The 17,609-nt window shown below is 36.8% G+C and overlaps 1 protein-coding gene across 5 annotated transcripts in view; it reads right to left on the bottom strand.

Moving 5' to 3' along the window:
- ANKRD28 (ankyrin repeat domain 28) overlaps positions 1 to 17,609 on the bottom strand; it is a 231,293-nt gene that overhangs the window by 147,008 nt on the left and 66,676 nt on the right. For 3 of the 5 annotated variants that reach the window (XM_043540995.1, XM_043540994.1, XM_043540997.1), the window contains exon 2: positions 8,974 to 9,057. The exons of 1 other annotated variant lie outside the window; for it this stretch is intronic. In XM_043540995.1, the coding sequence (XP_043396930.1) occupies positions 8,974 to 9,057 (84 nt within the window). Of the gene's footprint in view, positions 1 to 8,973; positions 9,058 to 10,395; positions 11,842 to 17,609 lie in introns of those variants that run through there. One more of the 5 variants, XM_037890477.2, reaches the window with a different exon arrangement.

Raw genomic sequence — 17,609 nt, 5'->3', positions numbered from 1 at the left:
AAAAATAGTTTGAAAAATAATACCAACTGCATTTAATAAACACTATTAACATTTTATGCAAAAAGTGGTCCAGTACTTAAAATCTGTTTGGAGTTCTAAACATTTTTCTGTGCCAAAGTGAGCATACCCAGAGTCAGGTAAATATTTAGATGTTTACATATAAACATTATTGGTAAATTACATAAAGATCACTTATTCCAAAACTTAAATGTTTTTTGCAAATACTGTTGATTTTTAAAAAGAAAAAGGAGTACTTGTGGCACCTTAGAGACTAACAAATTTATTTGAGCATAAGCTTTCTTGAGTGGCTCATGAAAGCTTATGCTCAAATAAATTGGTTAGTCTCTAAGGTGCCACAAGTCCCCCTTTTCTTTTTGCTCATACAGACTAACACGGCTGCTACTCTGAAACTTGTTGACTTTTAAAATCAGAAATACTATTCACTTGTGGGTTTTTTGTTTTCAGGTTTTGTTTCTTACTGTTTTGTTTTGTTTTTTCAGATATTTAAACAGTGGGCTATTCCAAAACAAAGTTGGGCCAAAGTTTTGCTTTTAGGTTATCAGCTTAGATATTTACATTTATAGTGATTACAGTGTATTTATGTATTAAAAGATCATCTGCCATTAAAACAGAATACTGGTCAATGGCTCAAAACACAGGCTATTTTGCTCTTTAAAAAGAGAAATTATGCCAGTTTTATACAGTGGCTATAACCACTTCAAGAAAGAAAGAGATTAGAGTATGGGCTCAACAGAACGACAGCATTCACAAGTTTTTTGGGTATTCTTAAGGATACAATTTCTGTTTTCCTGTCTCCTATTTTTTTTTTTTTTAATGACTTGAGTCAGCAGAGCAGCAGCTGCATACAAAGTATTCCAGCTGAGGCCACATCTGGATGTTTCTTCTACAGCCCTGTCTACATTAGCACAACATACCAACCACAAAAAGAAAAGGAGTACTTGTGGCACCTTAGAGACTAACCAATTTATTTGAGCATGAGCTTTCGTGAGCTACAGCTCACTTCATCGGATGAAGTGAGCTGTAGCTCACAAAAGCTTATGCTCCAATAAATTGGTTAGTCTCTAAGGTGCCACAAGTACTCCTTTTCTTTTTGCGAATACAGACTAACACGGCTGTTACTCTGAAACATACCAACCACAGTTGTCAGTAGCAGGTCCTTCTGATTGCTGTTAACTATTTACATGTGTATGTGAACAGGGCAAAACCATTTTCAGCACTGGGACTTAGACATTCTTGAGACAAGGTAGAACAATTGCCAGCAACTGTCCAATTTGCTAGTATATTCTAAGCGGTAGGCATACTACCCCTCTGCTTCCCTTCCCGATGGAGTCAGCTTGACAGAAAAAGAGTGCACACTTGGATCCAGAGACCTTTGGCACAGGCTCCATCTGGGTCAGATAAATAGGCTGGACAAATTCATAGCAGTGAAAAAAATGCCACGGACCATGAAATCTGGCTATTATAGAAGGGTCGTGGTATTGACACCCCTTACTTCTGTGCTTCCTTCAGAGCTGCACCACTGGAGAGCAGCGGCTGCTGGCCGGGCACCCAGCTCTGAAGGCAGCGCCGCCACCACCACCAGCAGCGCATAAGTGAGGGTGGCATGGTATGGGGTGGGGGGGGCATGGCTGGCTTTACGAGTGGGCGACACCCCAGTGCGCCGTGATAACGGGTTCCTGTGGTCACAAACTTAGTGCTGGACCTGGAGGTTGGGAAGGGCTGGACTGGGGCGCCGAGCCATGCACCGAGCTCTAACTCCGAGTCCTGGCCAGGTTGGGGAGGGAAGAGACTTCCGCTTCCGCTGCACAGGCTGCCACTGGGGCCGGGTCACACTCACTTCCAGGAACCTCCCCTGGCTGCAGGAAGCTCTGAAGGCAGCACCGCCACCATCAGTAGCTGTCTACAAAAATTTCTCATTGTTGCTAGAACCAGTTCAGCTCCACCAGTGTTAACAATGTAGCGCACCCTAGTGTAGACAGGCTGTTGTGTGCAAATACCATTTTAAAATTAATTAATTTATGTTAATTAAAACTGCTCTGACCGATCTAATCCATTTAAGACAGCAGCTGGTAAGCTCTCACAATAGCGCCTTTTGTAAACTACAAAAACTATTCATTGCTTACAATGAGTAACTCAGAAACCCAAATATTTCACTCAGCAACTAATATGCAAATTCAGTTAACTTTTTTGTTTTAAGCTATAATAAAATTCTGTTTTATTGAAAAAAGAAAAACCTATGTGCACGGAACCATGTAGATCATCATGTGATTTATAGCCATTTGATATAAACAATAATTGGTTACAAAGCAAAAAAAGCTGCTGAACATAAAATGATCAATTCTTAAAACCTTTTTCCTTGCATGACATGCTATACTATATTAAAAGTGAAAAACTAAGTTTACATTAAGGATATAGTACTACACAACTTATTAGACCTAAAGTGTAAGATTGCACCCCCACCACGTTAATGTAGCAGACATGCACTGAATTATCCAGCAACCAACTATCAAGTCATTCAATAATTGCCAACATATTACAGTAATTCTAAAAATGCATCTCAAAGCAAAAATATCCAACATGCATATTTATCTATATATGTTCAGAGGTCTCACATATACCAAAATGTTCTGCTTTTCTGGCTTGCCTAAACTCAGGCTTGCCTGTTCTATGTACAGGCAGGTATGAGTACCATTCTGCAAGAAGGGGAGACACTCCCTATCCAAATCTCATATCCTAGGGTTAGTGCACTGAGATGGCAACCAGGTGACCATGAGTTCAACTCATCTCGATTGCTGTTTCATCTATTTTAGGTTATGTACTGCCACCCATTACCATAGTATCTGAGCACTTTTTTTAAATTGCCCTTTATTTCTGTCTTAGGTATTTATACACCCCCCCACCCCCATTACTGTAGAGTCTGAGCATCTCACAACCTTTAATGTATTTAGCCTCACACCCCCCATCAGGTTGCTAACAATTTACAGATGGGGAATTATTTCGCAGAGAGGCTAAGTGATTTTTCCCAATGTCACAAGCAGGGATGGAACAAGGATTTGAACCTAAGTCAACTAAATCCTAACCACTGACCAGCCCTTCCCTCCTTTAAAAAGGACACTGAAATGCAGAGAAACATATTTAGCAAGACGATACGCTACCCTAGAAGGCAGTCCAGTATCCACCATTTTGTAAATAAGCAAACAGAGGTTTCACAAATCCATTTTAGGCAGAGCTGGGAAGAGAATCCACATCTCTAATACAGCAGTCACTAGTCATATACACAGCCACACTGCCTCACAGAACAACTGTGCCAAATATGTGGGCTTAGATATCTTGTCTACACCCACAACTCTAGCCACTAATACATCACACCCATTCCCAGATCCAAGAACAGAATCGAGGATTTGGTATCACCAACATTTTACTGCTGTCTAGCAAATCACTAATCTGCTGGTAAAGCACATGCCAATTTATCCAATAGTGTGTGTTCCATATAGAGAAAAATAGTTACTCCTTTACTCAAGTGGGAGAGTTCTTATATTCCAGAGTTCAAACCCTACTGGCAACCCATGTATGCAGTCCTCATGGTGACACATGAAGGTATTTATTTTTCTAGTTTAAATAAAACTGGTTTAATTCACACAGTGAGAAAACATTTTTAGAAAAAGTTTTTAATAGTTTAAAACCACAATAAGCTGTCAAAGGCACAATGCACAACAATATACCGGTGTTCCACATTTCAATAATTTGTCACACATTTTAATTGTGTCACACACAGGTAGGTTTGAACATTGGTATGTGCATGTCAGCACAGGAATACCACTCTTGCATTAGGAGCTTTGCAGAAGGGGAGCTATTTTGGATTTAGCGGCTGCCTAAACAAGTAAATGGCATATTAAGACTGTAGACCTGTTCTGGAGAAGATTAGATGTTTATCCTTGGTCTGAGATCAAGTATGAAAAGTTCAGCCCTCCTAAGAGAGCAAGTGTAATCAGGATTTTAATGGCACCTCTGGATGTAACCATAACTGTAGCAGCATTTGTTACCATGAACACCAATTAGATTTTGCATAATGAGATTATGAAAAATTCTACTGAGTTCAGTGACAATCTGTATAGCTCAAATTGCACTTTAATGCACTCTCCAAACCTCCACTGAAAACCTTTATTGATCTTTTTGCGACTCACAGACGAATTTGAGAAATTATAGTTACTCTTTCACTGCTATGTTACAATTCTAGTACGGACAATAATACAAAGTTTGTTAGTCTAAGCTGATATTAGATAAGGCAGCCAATGTTAATTCATAACAGCTTTTTTCCAGAACATAACTAAAATTTGCTATCTTTTTATTATCTCACTGTTATGCACAGCAGCTTAGAATATGAAAGACCACCTCTAACCTCAGAATTCTTCTAGTATGGCACCTTGACAAAAGAGGATAAACTAAGAAAGAGTGACAGCCTTACAACAGAGTATTTATTTTGTTGTTAAAAGGCATTTGATGCTATCTTTGGACATTTTCTTTATATAACAGGTTTTACGCATGTTCAGGAATCAATTTTAAGTTTATTTCAGACCCTATAATCAGATTTCCCATGTACTTATTATCTTAAGTACACTATCTAGTAGCAAGAACGCTAAACATTACATTTTGACAGTTTCAAAAGGATTCACTCAATTTTTTGGGCCAGTCTGACTGGAAAACACACATAATCTAGGGATTGCCTTTATTATGTTTGTCAAATGCACATGGGGCCCAACCTGGTCCTGAGCTTTAGGCATTTCATACTGATTTTGTGGTAACCACAATCACCACTTAGTTTTAAGAAGTCAAACATTACTCTACATAGATATACCTCACTTTGCATCAATAAAATAAACAGATGCCACAAAACTACAAAAATATTGTCAGGCTATTAGAATATGAAATATTTTATATAAACATCCATAATCTTAAAAGATACGTGAAATTGAGTGATCAGAGAAAATGTCCCCCAAGACACTACATCAAAAATGTTCATACAACATCCTTCTTGACTTTGTCAGATGGCTCCATATGAGATCAAAAGTTAATTGGATAAATTCAGCTCAGACACTTAACTACAACCCACAGAAAAATAAGTTGATAAATAACCCACCCCATCACCCACAAAAGGATACTATCTGCCACTGTAAGAATACTGATTGCACAATAATAGGTTTCAGAGTAGCAGCTGTGTTAGTCTGTATCCGCAAAAAGAAAAGGAGGACTTGTGGCACCTTAGACTAACAAATTTATTTGAGCATAAGCTTTCGTGAGCCATTCCTGAATACATCCGATGAAGTGAGCTGTAGCTCACGAAAGCTTATGCTCAAATAAATTTGTTAGTCTCTAAGGTGCCACAAGTACTCCTGTTCTTTTTGCACAATAATAGTTGTTCAGAAAAGCAGCAGGAAGCATTGGGGAGAATGAATAAGGAATTCCCTAGACCACTGCTGAAGTTTCTGGATGGTGATGTGAAGAAACATACACACATTGTTTTGTCACATTGTTTCCCCAATATAATTCTCAACAGTTAAATAGTCTAATGCAACTCTTATCTTTATTGTCCAATCATGAAAACTTCATTTTCTCCACCTTCTCTTTTCCACTGCCAATGATAGCACATAATTAAGGTGGAAATTCAAGGTCTAGATTAAAAGAACAGGAGTACTAGTGGCACCCTAGAGACTAACAAATTTATTAGAGCATAAGCTTTTGTGGGCTACAGCCCACTTCATCGGATGCACAGAATGGAACATATAGTAAGAAGATAGATATAGATACGCACGCACACGCGCGCACACACACAGAGAAGGTGGAAGCTGCCACGCAAACTGTAAGAGGCTAATTAATTACAATAAGTTATTATCAGCAGGAGAAAAAACCTTTTGTAGTGATAATCAAGATGGCCCATTTAGACAGTTGACAAAGTTTAGGATAGTTAACACGGGGAAATAGATTCAATATGTGTAACGTCCCAGCCACTCCCAGTCTCTATTCAAACCCAAGTTAATGGTATCTAGTTTGCATATTAATTCAAGTTCAGCAGTTTCTCGCTGGAATCTGTTTTTGAAGCTTTTCTGTTGCAAAATTGCCACCCTTAAGTCTTTTACTGAGTGGCCAGAGAGGTTGAAATGTTCTCCTACCAGTTTTTGAATGTTATGATTCCTGATGTCAAATTTGTGTCCGTTTATTCTTTTGCATAGAGATGGTCCAGTTTGGCCAATGTACATGGCAGAGGAGCCTTGCTGGCACATGATGGCATATATCACATTGGCAGATGTGCAGGTGAACGAGCCCCTGATGGCATGGCTAATGCGATTAGGTCCTATGATGGTGTCACTTGAATAAATATGTGGACAGAGTTGGCATCGGGCTTTGTTGGAAGGATAGGTTCTAGATTGTGAGGGGAAGCTTGGGACACTAAGCATCATAGCCATCTCATAAATAGCCCGTGTCAGCCAGATAAAAACAGAAAACAATAAACCAAAAACTGAACTATTAACCAAAGAGGCTTCCTCAGTTTCCTCAAAAAAGAAGGGAAGATGTGTCTGTGCCAGCAACTAGAAAACAGGCTGTAGTAAGGGCTGCATGTGAACATACTGTTAAGAAAACTGTACTTCCCATCTCCCCAACTGCAGTTTGGCCAGCACTGAAGGAGTCACTGAGGGTGATAAGTACCTGTCTACATGAGAGAGGGTGGCTGGGAAGCTGCTCTGGGGAGAAGAACATGTCTGCCAAAACCTGTGTTTCTAAGCACATCTTTGTATATGAATAAGCTGATATGCCTACGACATGTTTCCCTTCAAGATTGTTTTTGAGGCAATAAAGCATTAAAATCTAAGGATTTAAACACAAGTTATGAGTATTTTGTTTTTTCCTTTTTTTCCCCCCAACATAAATGCTTATCAGTCAAAAGTATCTCTCTTTCAATAAATTCTTTAACAACTATATGAGCCCCTACCTAATTGGATTGTGCATCTGTTTATCCATGTTCAGGAACTGACTCCATTTGACTGACAAGAGGCTGTGCTGGAAAGATATTGCACACATGCTGAAAACTAAAATAGAAGCTTTTGCTTCAAGTAAAAGAAATGGAAAATAATTTAATTTAAAAAGTACTTCTACTAATAAAATGTTCTTTACAAGAACCAAATTTATAAAAATTAAGTTTTATTTATGTACTGAAAAGCATGAGTCAAGTGACTAACCTATTAAATACTAATCAGGTTTTTAAAATAATAAAGAATGTGCAAGATGTGGTCAAAGTGCACATATGACAAGAATCAACTTTTAAAAAATTTAACAAGCATATTAAGTTATATATCGCATCACATGATCCAAGCTTCCTTCTGAAACATATGAACTACTATGGTATCCATAAAAAAGCACCCTCTTTTAAAACTATCACGTGCAACTTCTATAAAAGTGAGCATCACAGAAGAGTCTGAAATGATATCAGAGAGCTGAAGTACTGCAATAGGAAGGCTTACAAAGGTATTAATCACAGTGTGCAAAGTTAAAAAACAAAAACAAAAGAAAAGTGGATAAACAACTGATCTCTCACCCAAAGGCAATTTTTTTTGTTTTTTTGCAACCTCATATAGGAAATTACTAAATCTCATTAAATTTAACCTTGTAAAACAAAATTTTCAAACCGGTAAGTCACACAGTATTTACTCACACAGGACACAATCTAAGGTCCATCAAGTCAATGGAGACACTCACATACTTTAATGAGCACTGGATCAGCCCCAGAATCTCATGCAAAATGCTTTCAAATGTCTAAATACATATTTTTGATTAAACTTTTGCTTTAGAGTCTATATATTCCCAATTTTGTAATTATAAACAGTAATTTTTAAGTGTTTCACTGGATCCAAACTATGTTGGATCTAGTGGTCAGCATTAACGCTTTAGGACAACTAATCACTTTAGGACCAATTTGGGAAGTTACAAATGGGAGGAAAGAAATTGCTGCATGAAGTCCTTACATGTGCAAATTTTAAGTGTTTTTTAAAAGCAAAGCGATATCAGCTGTTTACTATGGCTTATCTTTCTAATGGGACACTATCAAGTTAAAAATTGTACATTACATGAAATTCCTTACTGATGTCTTACACCTTAAATTATTAATAGTTGAAGATGTACTTTACCTTTCACCAGTTATGTGGTTTTAACTTTTTGTATTTCACTCAGATAATGAAACTGGACAAGTCAACTTCATTTCAATATAACAAACAAAAAATTTGTTCAGGTTTGCAACACTGCAGGGTTATATAACAAAAGAAACAGGGCTTCCAGTTTTAAATGACTGCATAAACCTATTTGTTTTTAGAATCTGTGCTTTAAAATCCTCCCAAGATAATACCAGCCTAAATAAAGTTATGCCTACATTTTCAGTTGTCTACTATACGTATATGTTGACTCTTGTGCATCCTTTGATTAAAAATGAATAGACAGACTCCACAAAATATCAGACCTAAAATATTCTCATTTTCTAGTCAAACTTTAATGCTTTAACGTAAACAAACTTTGCGGTTATTTTTGTACAGTGAAACTGGAAATTGTAAGTCTAAAAGTTCACACAGTAAGATTTTGAATTAATTCTTTTTTCTTTAAATAAATTTAGTACAAAAATCTAGGCCAAGTGAGCTTCATTTCCTTCTCTCGCACAGGACTGTTTTTACATTTAAACCCCTCATACTGCAGTGTTTCCCAAGCCAAAGATATTAACTTCAAGGTGAGATGGGTCTAAATAAGGAGATTAGGATCATGATCTATGTGGTTATACTTTATGTAACAGTCAAAATTTTCATAAATATCTGCAAGTAAGCACACTTTTGAAGTGATAAGAACATTAAGGAATTGGAGCTGTACCCAAAATGAAATGAATTTATTCTCAAAGCTAAAGGGCACGTTTCTCTTTACCTGAAAGTTAACATCTTCTTTCTTAAATATTAATGCTCGAACTTCATCAGGGTCCCCATTAAATATAGCTTGAACCAGCAGTGGCTGAAACAAAAGAAAGTAGTAGTATTTAAAAAACAAACATTACATTCCATGCATTACTTCTACATGCATTTTTTGTTTTATGACAACATAATGGTCATATACCAAATCAAGACTAAGGAAGGTGTTCTGGTAGCAAAATGAAAAAACAAACTATTGCAAAATTTGGCCTGAAGGAAGTCAATTAACTGCCTTTCCCTCCCTCCTCACCCCCAATATACTTTACAAACTTGTACACAAACTAAAGAACCGCTGGATTTAAAAAAAAGGTTTATAAATTTTTCTACGTTTTTAACGAATGGTTAAAAAAAGACTACTAAAATAAATTCCTGTGGCAAAGTAAGATCAATTAGTCTAGGATACATTATATACTATTCAAAATATATGTAAAACTCATTTTACATTAATAAATTAGTAAAATTAAAAGTTCTCGTGTTTGGATAAGAATAAGGAAGCAGAGTATATTTGAATGATATGGAAACAAATGCACACGTACACATAGGCATTACTAAATATAACTAGATTTCCTAATCAGCATCACAAACTTTTGTGATATATCATGATCTAAGTCAAACCTCAAATTACATGACAAAGAAAAATAATTTTGTTTTCAAGAAAGCAAATTTCTTCAATGCTTCTGGTAAGTGATAACACGAATGCACAGCTACATTACATCTATAATCTGACTTTCACAACTTTTTATTTTAGTGTGCAACTGATATTCTCGAGATACCCTGGATATGATACCAATTCTCAAAATACACACAGCTTATTATTGCATTATAAAGGTTACATCAGTTTCTAAAGTGGTACTGAACAGATAAAAAAACAACAAGCAGGAAAGCAAATATTTACTGCAAATGTAATTTCATCAAGCTCTCTGGAAAAACCGTGCTATCATAAAACTAACTACAAAGTTGAGATTTCTTAACTCTGCTTCAAAAATATCGTTACACACAAAAAAGGGAGCCCTTACAAGTTTTAATTCCATCCCTAAGTTTTAAATATCATGGTGCTTAACATAGGTGATTTTGACTTCACTAAAGAACTATTCATTCAACACAAAGGTTTCAGAGTAGCAGCCGTGTTAGTCTGTATTCGCAAAAAGAAAAAGAGTACTTGTGGCACCTTAGAAACTAACCAATTTATCTGAGCATAAGCTTTCGTGAGCTACAGCTCACTTCATCGGATGCTTATGCTCAAATAAACTAGTTAGTCTCTAAGGTGCTCAAGTATTCAACACAAAGTAACCCAGGTGCTACTTTGCTTAGTCATGTAAATCCTATGATAAGATAAGCATCACTAGACCTTTGCAGCACTATTACAGAGGACATATCTTACCAACACATTTCCAGAAGGTGAAGGACGTACAGATGTATTTTCCTGAGGTAGTTTGGAAAAAAATGTGGGAGAATCATCTTCAACCTCCTCCAAAACAACAATACACACTCGACTCATTCGATCCGTTTGAAAAAACTGTATTCAGAACAACACTGTAGTAACCACAGCTGAGACAGCACAGAAAGTACTTTTACCTCCCGAGTATACACTCACAAACATAACTTCTTAACACTATTGCTGGTGTTTTAAAATTTAAAAAAGGACTTTTTTCCCCACTATATTTCATTTAAGATGTTCAAACAATGCTATTTTAAAAATATATATACTTTAAAAACAAGGTTTCATTCACCTGTACTACAACACTGAATTTGTGAAAAATGTATTAAAAATATTCTCCACACTAACTAGGTTAGAATAGAAATGTCAATATCGTAAATATCTATAGTATGTCCTTTTACTAGAAAATCTGCCTCTTAATATTGCTATTTCTACAGAATAACTTTATCCACACAGTGAAATCATTGTTGTAGGTGACATGACACCATTCTGTATAGAATGAAACAAGGAACAATTGCTCTGACAGAGATGATCACAGCTATAGCCTGTCTTGCAAGGTCAGTCTCCAATTTACTGTACTAGGCTTTCTGATGACTGAAAATAAACACCACTGCCCTAAATGTTTCAGGATCTTATTCTGCAATTTTGGAACTTCATTTGTCTTAATGTCAGGAATACTTCACACAATCTATTTTTCAGCAAGGATTCACAACATGATACTCCAAGATTGACAATTCTTCCCTATGTAATAAAAATCTCCGCAATGTACAGCAGAGCTGCAGTACATTTACATGCAATGAGTCAGACCACAAGGGACAATGGGACTCCCGGAATAAGATTGCCTGTTTAATCCAGATTTCCCAAGTGACAGAAACGTAGATAGTTTTACTCCATCAATGATACCAGCAATGTAGAGCATTCATTTTTCCTCCATCAGGCAATTGATGTGCTGCTCCAACAGGGAACCCACTATGCAGAAATGCTGTTAAGGAAGAATGCTTCCGTGAAACAAGCAAGCTACTAAGGCACGAAGAGCTCAAATTACTGCCTTAGACTTTTCCTGCATCAGCAGTTCATCACGCAAGTGTTTCTTTTGATCACCATGTGAATATAGCTTCCGTTGTAGTGTTCATTCAGACTGTGGAAAAAAATGAGACTCTGTGCATCTTCTTCGAGCCAACTTCTTTATGCGAATGGCTGTCTCTGTGCCAACCTGATTTTCCTCCAGGGTTAAATACTATATATCAATTTTCTGTCGCTGATTTTTAGATTGTGTGTTCATTCAATAGATGGTCTTGCAAAGCTTTGAAATCCTACTGCCTGAATTGGTCATTAGGAGAACATACTAACAGAGCACAGTTCACATCCACAGCAGCATTCGAACTGAGCAATAGTCTAAAGAGCACAGACTGCAGACCCGCAGCATGAAATGCCTAGTAATGCTCACATGTTACACTTACCAGAGAACTGAGCTACTGCTCTGGATGCAACTTCCTCTAGCAAAAAATAAATAAATAAATAGTGCCTTTTGGGCAGCCATCACAGTTTGAATGTTTGTGCCAGTTTTGTGACTAATTCGGCTCACACGTAAAAATTCTATAATTGAAGAAAGAGCGAGTGTTTAACTTTTTCCACTAAAAGCCACAAAGAAATCTGGTGTACTGGCTCTGCTGACTGACAATTTAGGCAAGTAAACAATTCCAACATTCTAACTGCTTTCACATGTTACTGTACAGAACAACAGAGCAGTCCTCATTTAACTCTCTGAAGACAGTATTTTAAACAGAAATCCCCTAAAAACTAAGATATAAAACTAGCTTTTAATGGTCAGTTACTTTAAAAAGATAAACTAACCATTATTTACCATAAACATTACTTTTGCTACTAGATAAACACATACACACACACAATACAGAAGTTTGAAAAATGACTCCAAGCATAACGTAGCCTTCATTAATCTCATATTCCAACAAACTGAATTTATATTTTGACCTAAATTTGCTTAAAGTAACTGTGCTGGTCTGTGGGCGTATTATACAACTGCATCATGTGCCATAAACTGTTGGAAATGCTTCAGTGTTAAGCAAACAGTGTTTTTTTGTTCCTACTAGACAATATAAAGATTTTTTGATGGCTGTCAATCACTGATCAATTCACAATATATAAAAGGAGAACAGGTTGAATGATCTAGGAGACTGAGCAACAAAATGGCAGATGAAATTGGATGTTGAAAATGCAAAGCAATGCACAGTGGAAAACAAAATCCAAAATGATGGGGTCTAAGCTAGCTGTTAACACTCAAGAAAGATCTTGAAGTCATCATCAATAGTTCTCTGAAAACATCAGCTCAATGTGCAGCAGCAGTCAAAAAAGCTAACAGAATATTAAGAACCATTAGGAAACAGAAAATATCATAATGCTACTATATAAATCGCTGGTACACCCACATCTTGAATACCACATGTATTCAAGTTCTGATTGCCCTATCTCTAAAATGATATATTAGAAATGGAAAAAGTACAGAGAAGAGCAACAAAAATGATTAAGGGTATGGAATAGCTTCCATATGAGGAGAGATTAAAAAGATTCAGATTGTTCAGCTTGGAAAAATGATGACTAAGGAGGGATATGAAACATCTATAAAATCACAGATTGTATGGAGAAAGTGAATAATGAAGCGTTATTTACCCCATTCACGTAATACAAGAATCAGGGGTCACCCAATTAATTTAATAGGCAGCAGGTTTAAAACAAACGTAAGGGAGCACTTCACACAATGCAGTCAACCTATGGAACTCACTGCCGGGATCGATTGTGAAGGTCAAAAATATAACCGGGTTCAAAAAAAGAATTAGATAAGTTCCTGGAAGATAGGTCCATCAATGGCTATTAGCCCAGGTGATCAGGGATGAACCCACATGCTTTGGGTGTCCCTAAGGACTCTGACTGTTAGATGCAGGGAATGGACGACAGGGGATGGATCACTTGGTGATTGCCCTCTTCTGTTCTTTCCCTTTGAAGCATCTGGCATTCGTCACTGCCAGAAGCAGGATACTGGGCTACATGGATCATTAGTCTGACACAGTACGGCCATTCTTATGTTCTTATCTGATGCCTCTTAATTAAAGTATTCTTACTCTGAAGTCCTATGTACCAGTCCAGGACAAGAAAAAGAAAAAAAACCAGTCTCAAGTGTTTTAACTGCTTTAGATATTAACAGATGTGATTTTTCAAAAGCTTAAGAATCAAAGTTATTCCTACTATCAGCACTGCCATTCCAAACCACTGTAGATATTTTAAAATCATATGCCCACCCTTCAATAGTTTCACCACACTATATCAAAACGTGTTAAACAATTGCTAACACTTCCTGGAAAAAATCTGAGGTGGGGAGGAGAGGGAGGGAGCATATTTTAAAGTATTTGTGTAGATTATGTAGTCTATTGGTTAGAGGTCAGGACTGGCAGAATTTAACCCAGATGTCTTGTTCACTGTGTGACTCTGTGGCAATATATAAACTCTGTACCTAAATTTTCTTATTTCTAGCATTTGAATAATAATGCTTTCCCACCTTTGTAAAGCCTTTTTTATTTCTCTATATAGTTATTATAATTCCATACAAGATCTTTGGGAAAGTTACAACTAAGGACATTTTAATAAAAGGAAGGATTGTGTGTTCTGTCAAGCTTATCTATTTCACTTGTCTGTCTACATGGTGGTGGGAGGGGTCACAACTGTCCACAGAATGCAGAATGACAGAGGATTTAAAGAACAAGGCTCAGGTAAATTTCATACAGATGTTCTTTAAGAACCAGGGAAGAGACAGAAAATGTAAACAGTAAAATTATTTCTACATGTAACAAAGATTTCCATGGGATGTCAGCAGCTCTTCCAAGATACGATACCCACTGAAACGTTTTCTGATACACTGCATGTATGAAAAATATTTGCCTTCCATTTATGAATACTCTTCAGAAATTGACAATAGCTTGCATATGTGACCAAAAATTACCTTAGAAAAAAATCAGACTACTAGATACTGTAAAGTAGCTCTCCCACCCCACCAATGTACTGTTTTGGCAGATGGATACAGGGCAGAGGTTGGTAGTAGTCAATATCAAGGAATGTTTTTCTCCTTTCTTCCCACCTTCATTATGAGACTATAACTAGCCATTAGTTTACTGGGTCCATATGTTGTGTGGAAATAAGAAATCTTCAAAGATATACAAATATTTAAGGAGAAATATGAAGAAAAAAGTTAAGTATTGTTTTATTGCAAATTACAATTATAATTTGATATGCTAGCTAGATGCTTTCACTGTGATTTGGGAATTCCCTACTTATTATCTTTGCAATTCATGACCTATCTAGCTATGTGAAGAATCCAACAAGAAGTCCAATGAATATATTTACTATGAGGAATATAATGCTTCATACTTACAACAAAAAAGTGGAAGATTGGGCACAGTGATTTAACTATAACTACAAAAGAGATTAATAAAAAATATCTGGATAAGTTCTGACACTTATTTTGGAAATTTTGCCCATAAAATATTTATTTAAAGTTGGTATGGCAATTCACCATATTTTTTTCTTGTACACATTTACTGTAACTTAATTTTTAGAATGGAAGTGTTACCATGTTCATACTGGAAAGAGTTAAAATGCAATTACATCACATCTAGCCAGAGCTTTGTTTAAATAAAAAAAATCAATATTGTATTAATTTCAGTAGCTATTTAACCCATATACCTAAGGGGTCAAAAACACACCACAAATCTGCCATTTAACAACTACACCACCACACATAGGGGACAATGAACTCCCCAAGAACATTCTGACTTTTTCTTATAATGAACCAGCAGCATAATTGTTGTTTTATATCCTTCTTAAGATATCTGATCTGGACTGAAAATACAAATGGATTGAGTGAATGCCTAATAAATTACAATATACCAGAGTGGGTCAATCTGAATACTAAAACATAATAGTAATTTGTTCTTGGTTTTTTAAACAAAATTCTTATTTTTGATTCAAATAATTTCTTAAGTAATTTCAAATGTACTCTAAACCAATCTACTCATTTTGAAATTTAAAATGGGCTGCAGAGGGATCCCTTTGCTTTACAAATACCTAGGAAATACCACTGTTACATTACAAAGTCTACTCTGAGTACTGGATGCATAAGTTTATATTCCTATAAAAACAAAAACAAAAGATCAAGACTTTAACCCTTAGCCTCTCCACATGTTTTCCAGGCCCGGTGGGAACGAACTGTCACAAACTGGATACACAAATTCAAGTTGTTTTTTTTCCCCTCATTAAAAAGTAGTAAAGGGTATTCTGGTGGTGCTGCAGTAATAACAGACTGGAAGACTTCTCTATTTGGACTCTGAACTTTCTTCTCAAGAGGGAGAAGCAGCGCATTCCTGAACTGACTTAGGAAAGGGGCTACCATCATTACAGTGCAACCACCACCTTCCTCTATTTCTCAGGCAATTATTAATTGCCCTATAAGAAAGCAGGGCTTTTCAACTTACCACTCAGAGTGAGTGCTGCAATGGTAGGATATCAACACTGAAGCACGTTGTATTTTAGGAGGATAATTGGCTACAGCAATGGTCTATGTGGTATCCTCTCGCTAACCAAATAAAATCAGGTAGATAGTTTAGTCGCAGTTTCTTCTGAATAGTGGTAGAGATTCAGTAACAGCTAACAGACTGAGAAATTAAGCATGTATGTTCAAGTAGATGGGAGACATTTTATTTTACATTGTATTTAACTGGCAGTCTATGAAACAGGTAGTGAAATAGGTACTTTTATTTTATGGAAGTACACTGCAACTTCTCTATCAACGGTGGGAGTTGAGCACTTAATATTAGAAAAAAGAGTGCCACAGATACTCAAAGTACTTATACTAAAAGGTAGGTATCACTACACACCACACCTCATGACACCCGCAACTCTACAACTTTTAAAGAGAACAACGCTCAGAAACACCCTTCAAGTAGACTAAATATGAGAGAGAAGAGCCAAGAGTCATTGAAAAGACCAGATAAAGATGCTTTTTACAATATTTTAGGCAGTCAATTACATTTCTGGTGGTAAAAGTGAAGGCCTGCTGCCAAGAACACCTTACCACTGGCACCCAAGTGCCTCACCATTTAACTTACTTTTCTAACAATTCCATGAGGTGTAGCAGGAGAAGGAAGGTCAGAGAAGGAAACAAAGGAAAAAAGGTAGCCATAGAGAGCTGGACCTTACCCACTTATACATAAAAGGTGGCTCCTAAGCCTAGATATCTCATACAACAGCTCAACTATTTCCATGCCACCATATCAAACTTTTGCCATTTTCAGTGTTCATTCAATGCATATGTAATTTTCCAGGTTAGTCTGATTTTATGCTATTCCCCACCATCCATATACCCTTTTTAATTTTATTTTATAACTCCAAGCCTTTTATTCTTCTTGGTATGTTGATGTTAATGAAAGATGTGGCTAAATCCTCTACACTGCTTTGTAAACAATCTCCCTAAGCTAGTTCCAGCCTGTATTGCTGTAGTATTCGGCACTTAATGTAGTTAATTATTTCCAGCAACTGATTTTAAAAAGAGAAAATTCCACTGAACAAAGCTCAAGAATAGAAGCTTGAAGCCTGGAACAACAAACTAGGTCAATATCTAAAGAGAAGACTGTTAAAAAAAAAATACTAACCAATAGTTTTACAACCAACTGCAAGTACATAACACATACTTAGAGCTAGATCTTGAGTTCAGACATAGCTATGAGTTTAACCCACACCACCCCAGGAGGCATTGTGACTCAGACATTGAGTCACAGTTCCTCCCCTGCTTCCTCATTGCTCCTGGGGGAATGAGGCAGAACAGGGAAGGGGCTTGTATAGGCCAACAGTAAGTTACTAGACCCTTCCCTTCTATTGCTACTCTGGCTTGTCTGTGTATCACAGTGGGGTGCAGGAAGAGATAAGGGGCTATTGAGGAGATGAGCCAAGCTTCCACCTGTTTTGCCAAACTCCCTACCTGTCCACATTTTCGGTGGTGGGTCCTGTTTCACCTATCTCCGAACAAAGGGGCATTTAAGTGTTCCCTCATTTAGTCTGAGCAGAAGATGTGACATCCATCTGCATCAACACGG

Source organism: Chelonia mydas, chromosome 2 (assembly GCF_015237465.2).
Source record: "Chelonia mydas isolate rCheMyd1 chromosome 2, rCheMyd1.pri.v2, whole genome shotgun sequence".
NCBI lineage: Eukaryota > Metazoa > Chordata > Testudines > Cheloniidae > Chelonia > Chelonia mydas.
This window is presented reverse-complemented; position numbering and strand designations above follow the sequence as displayed.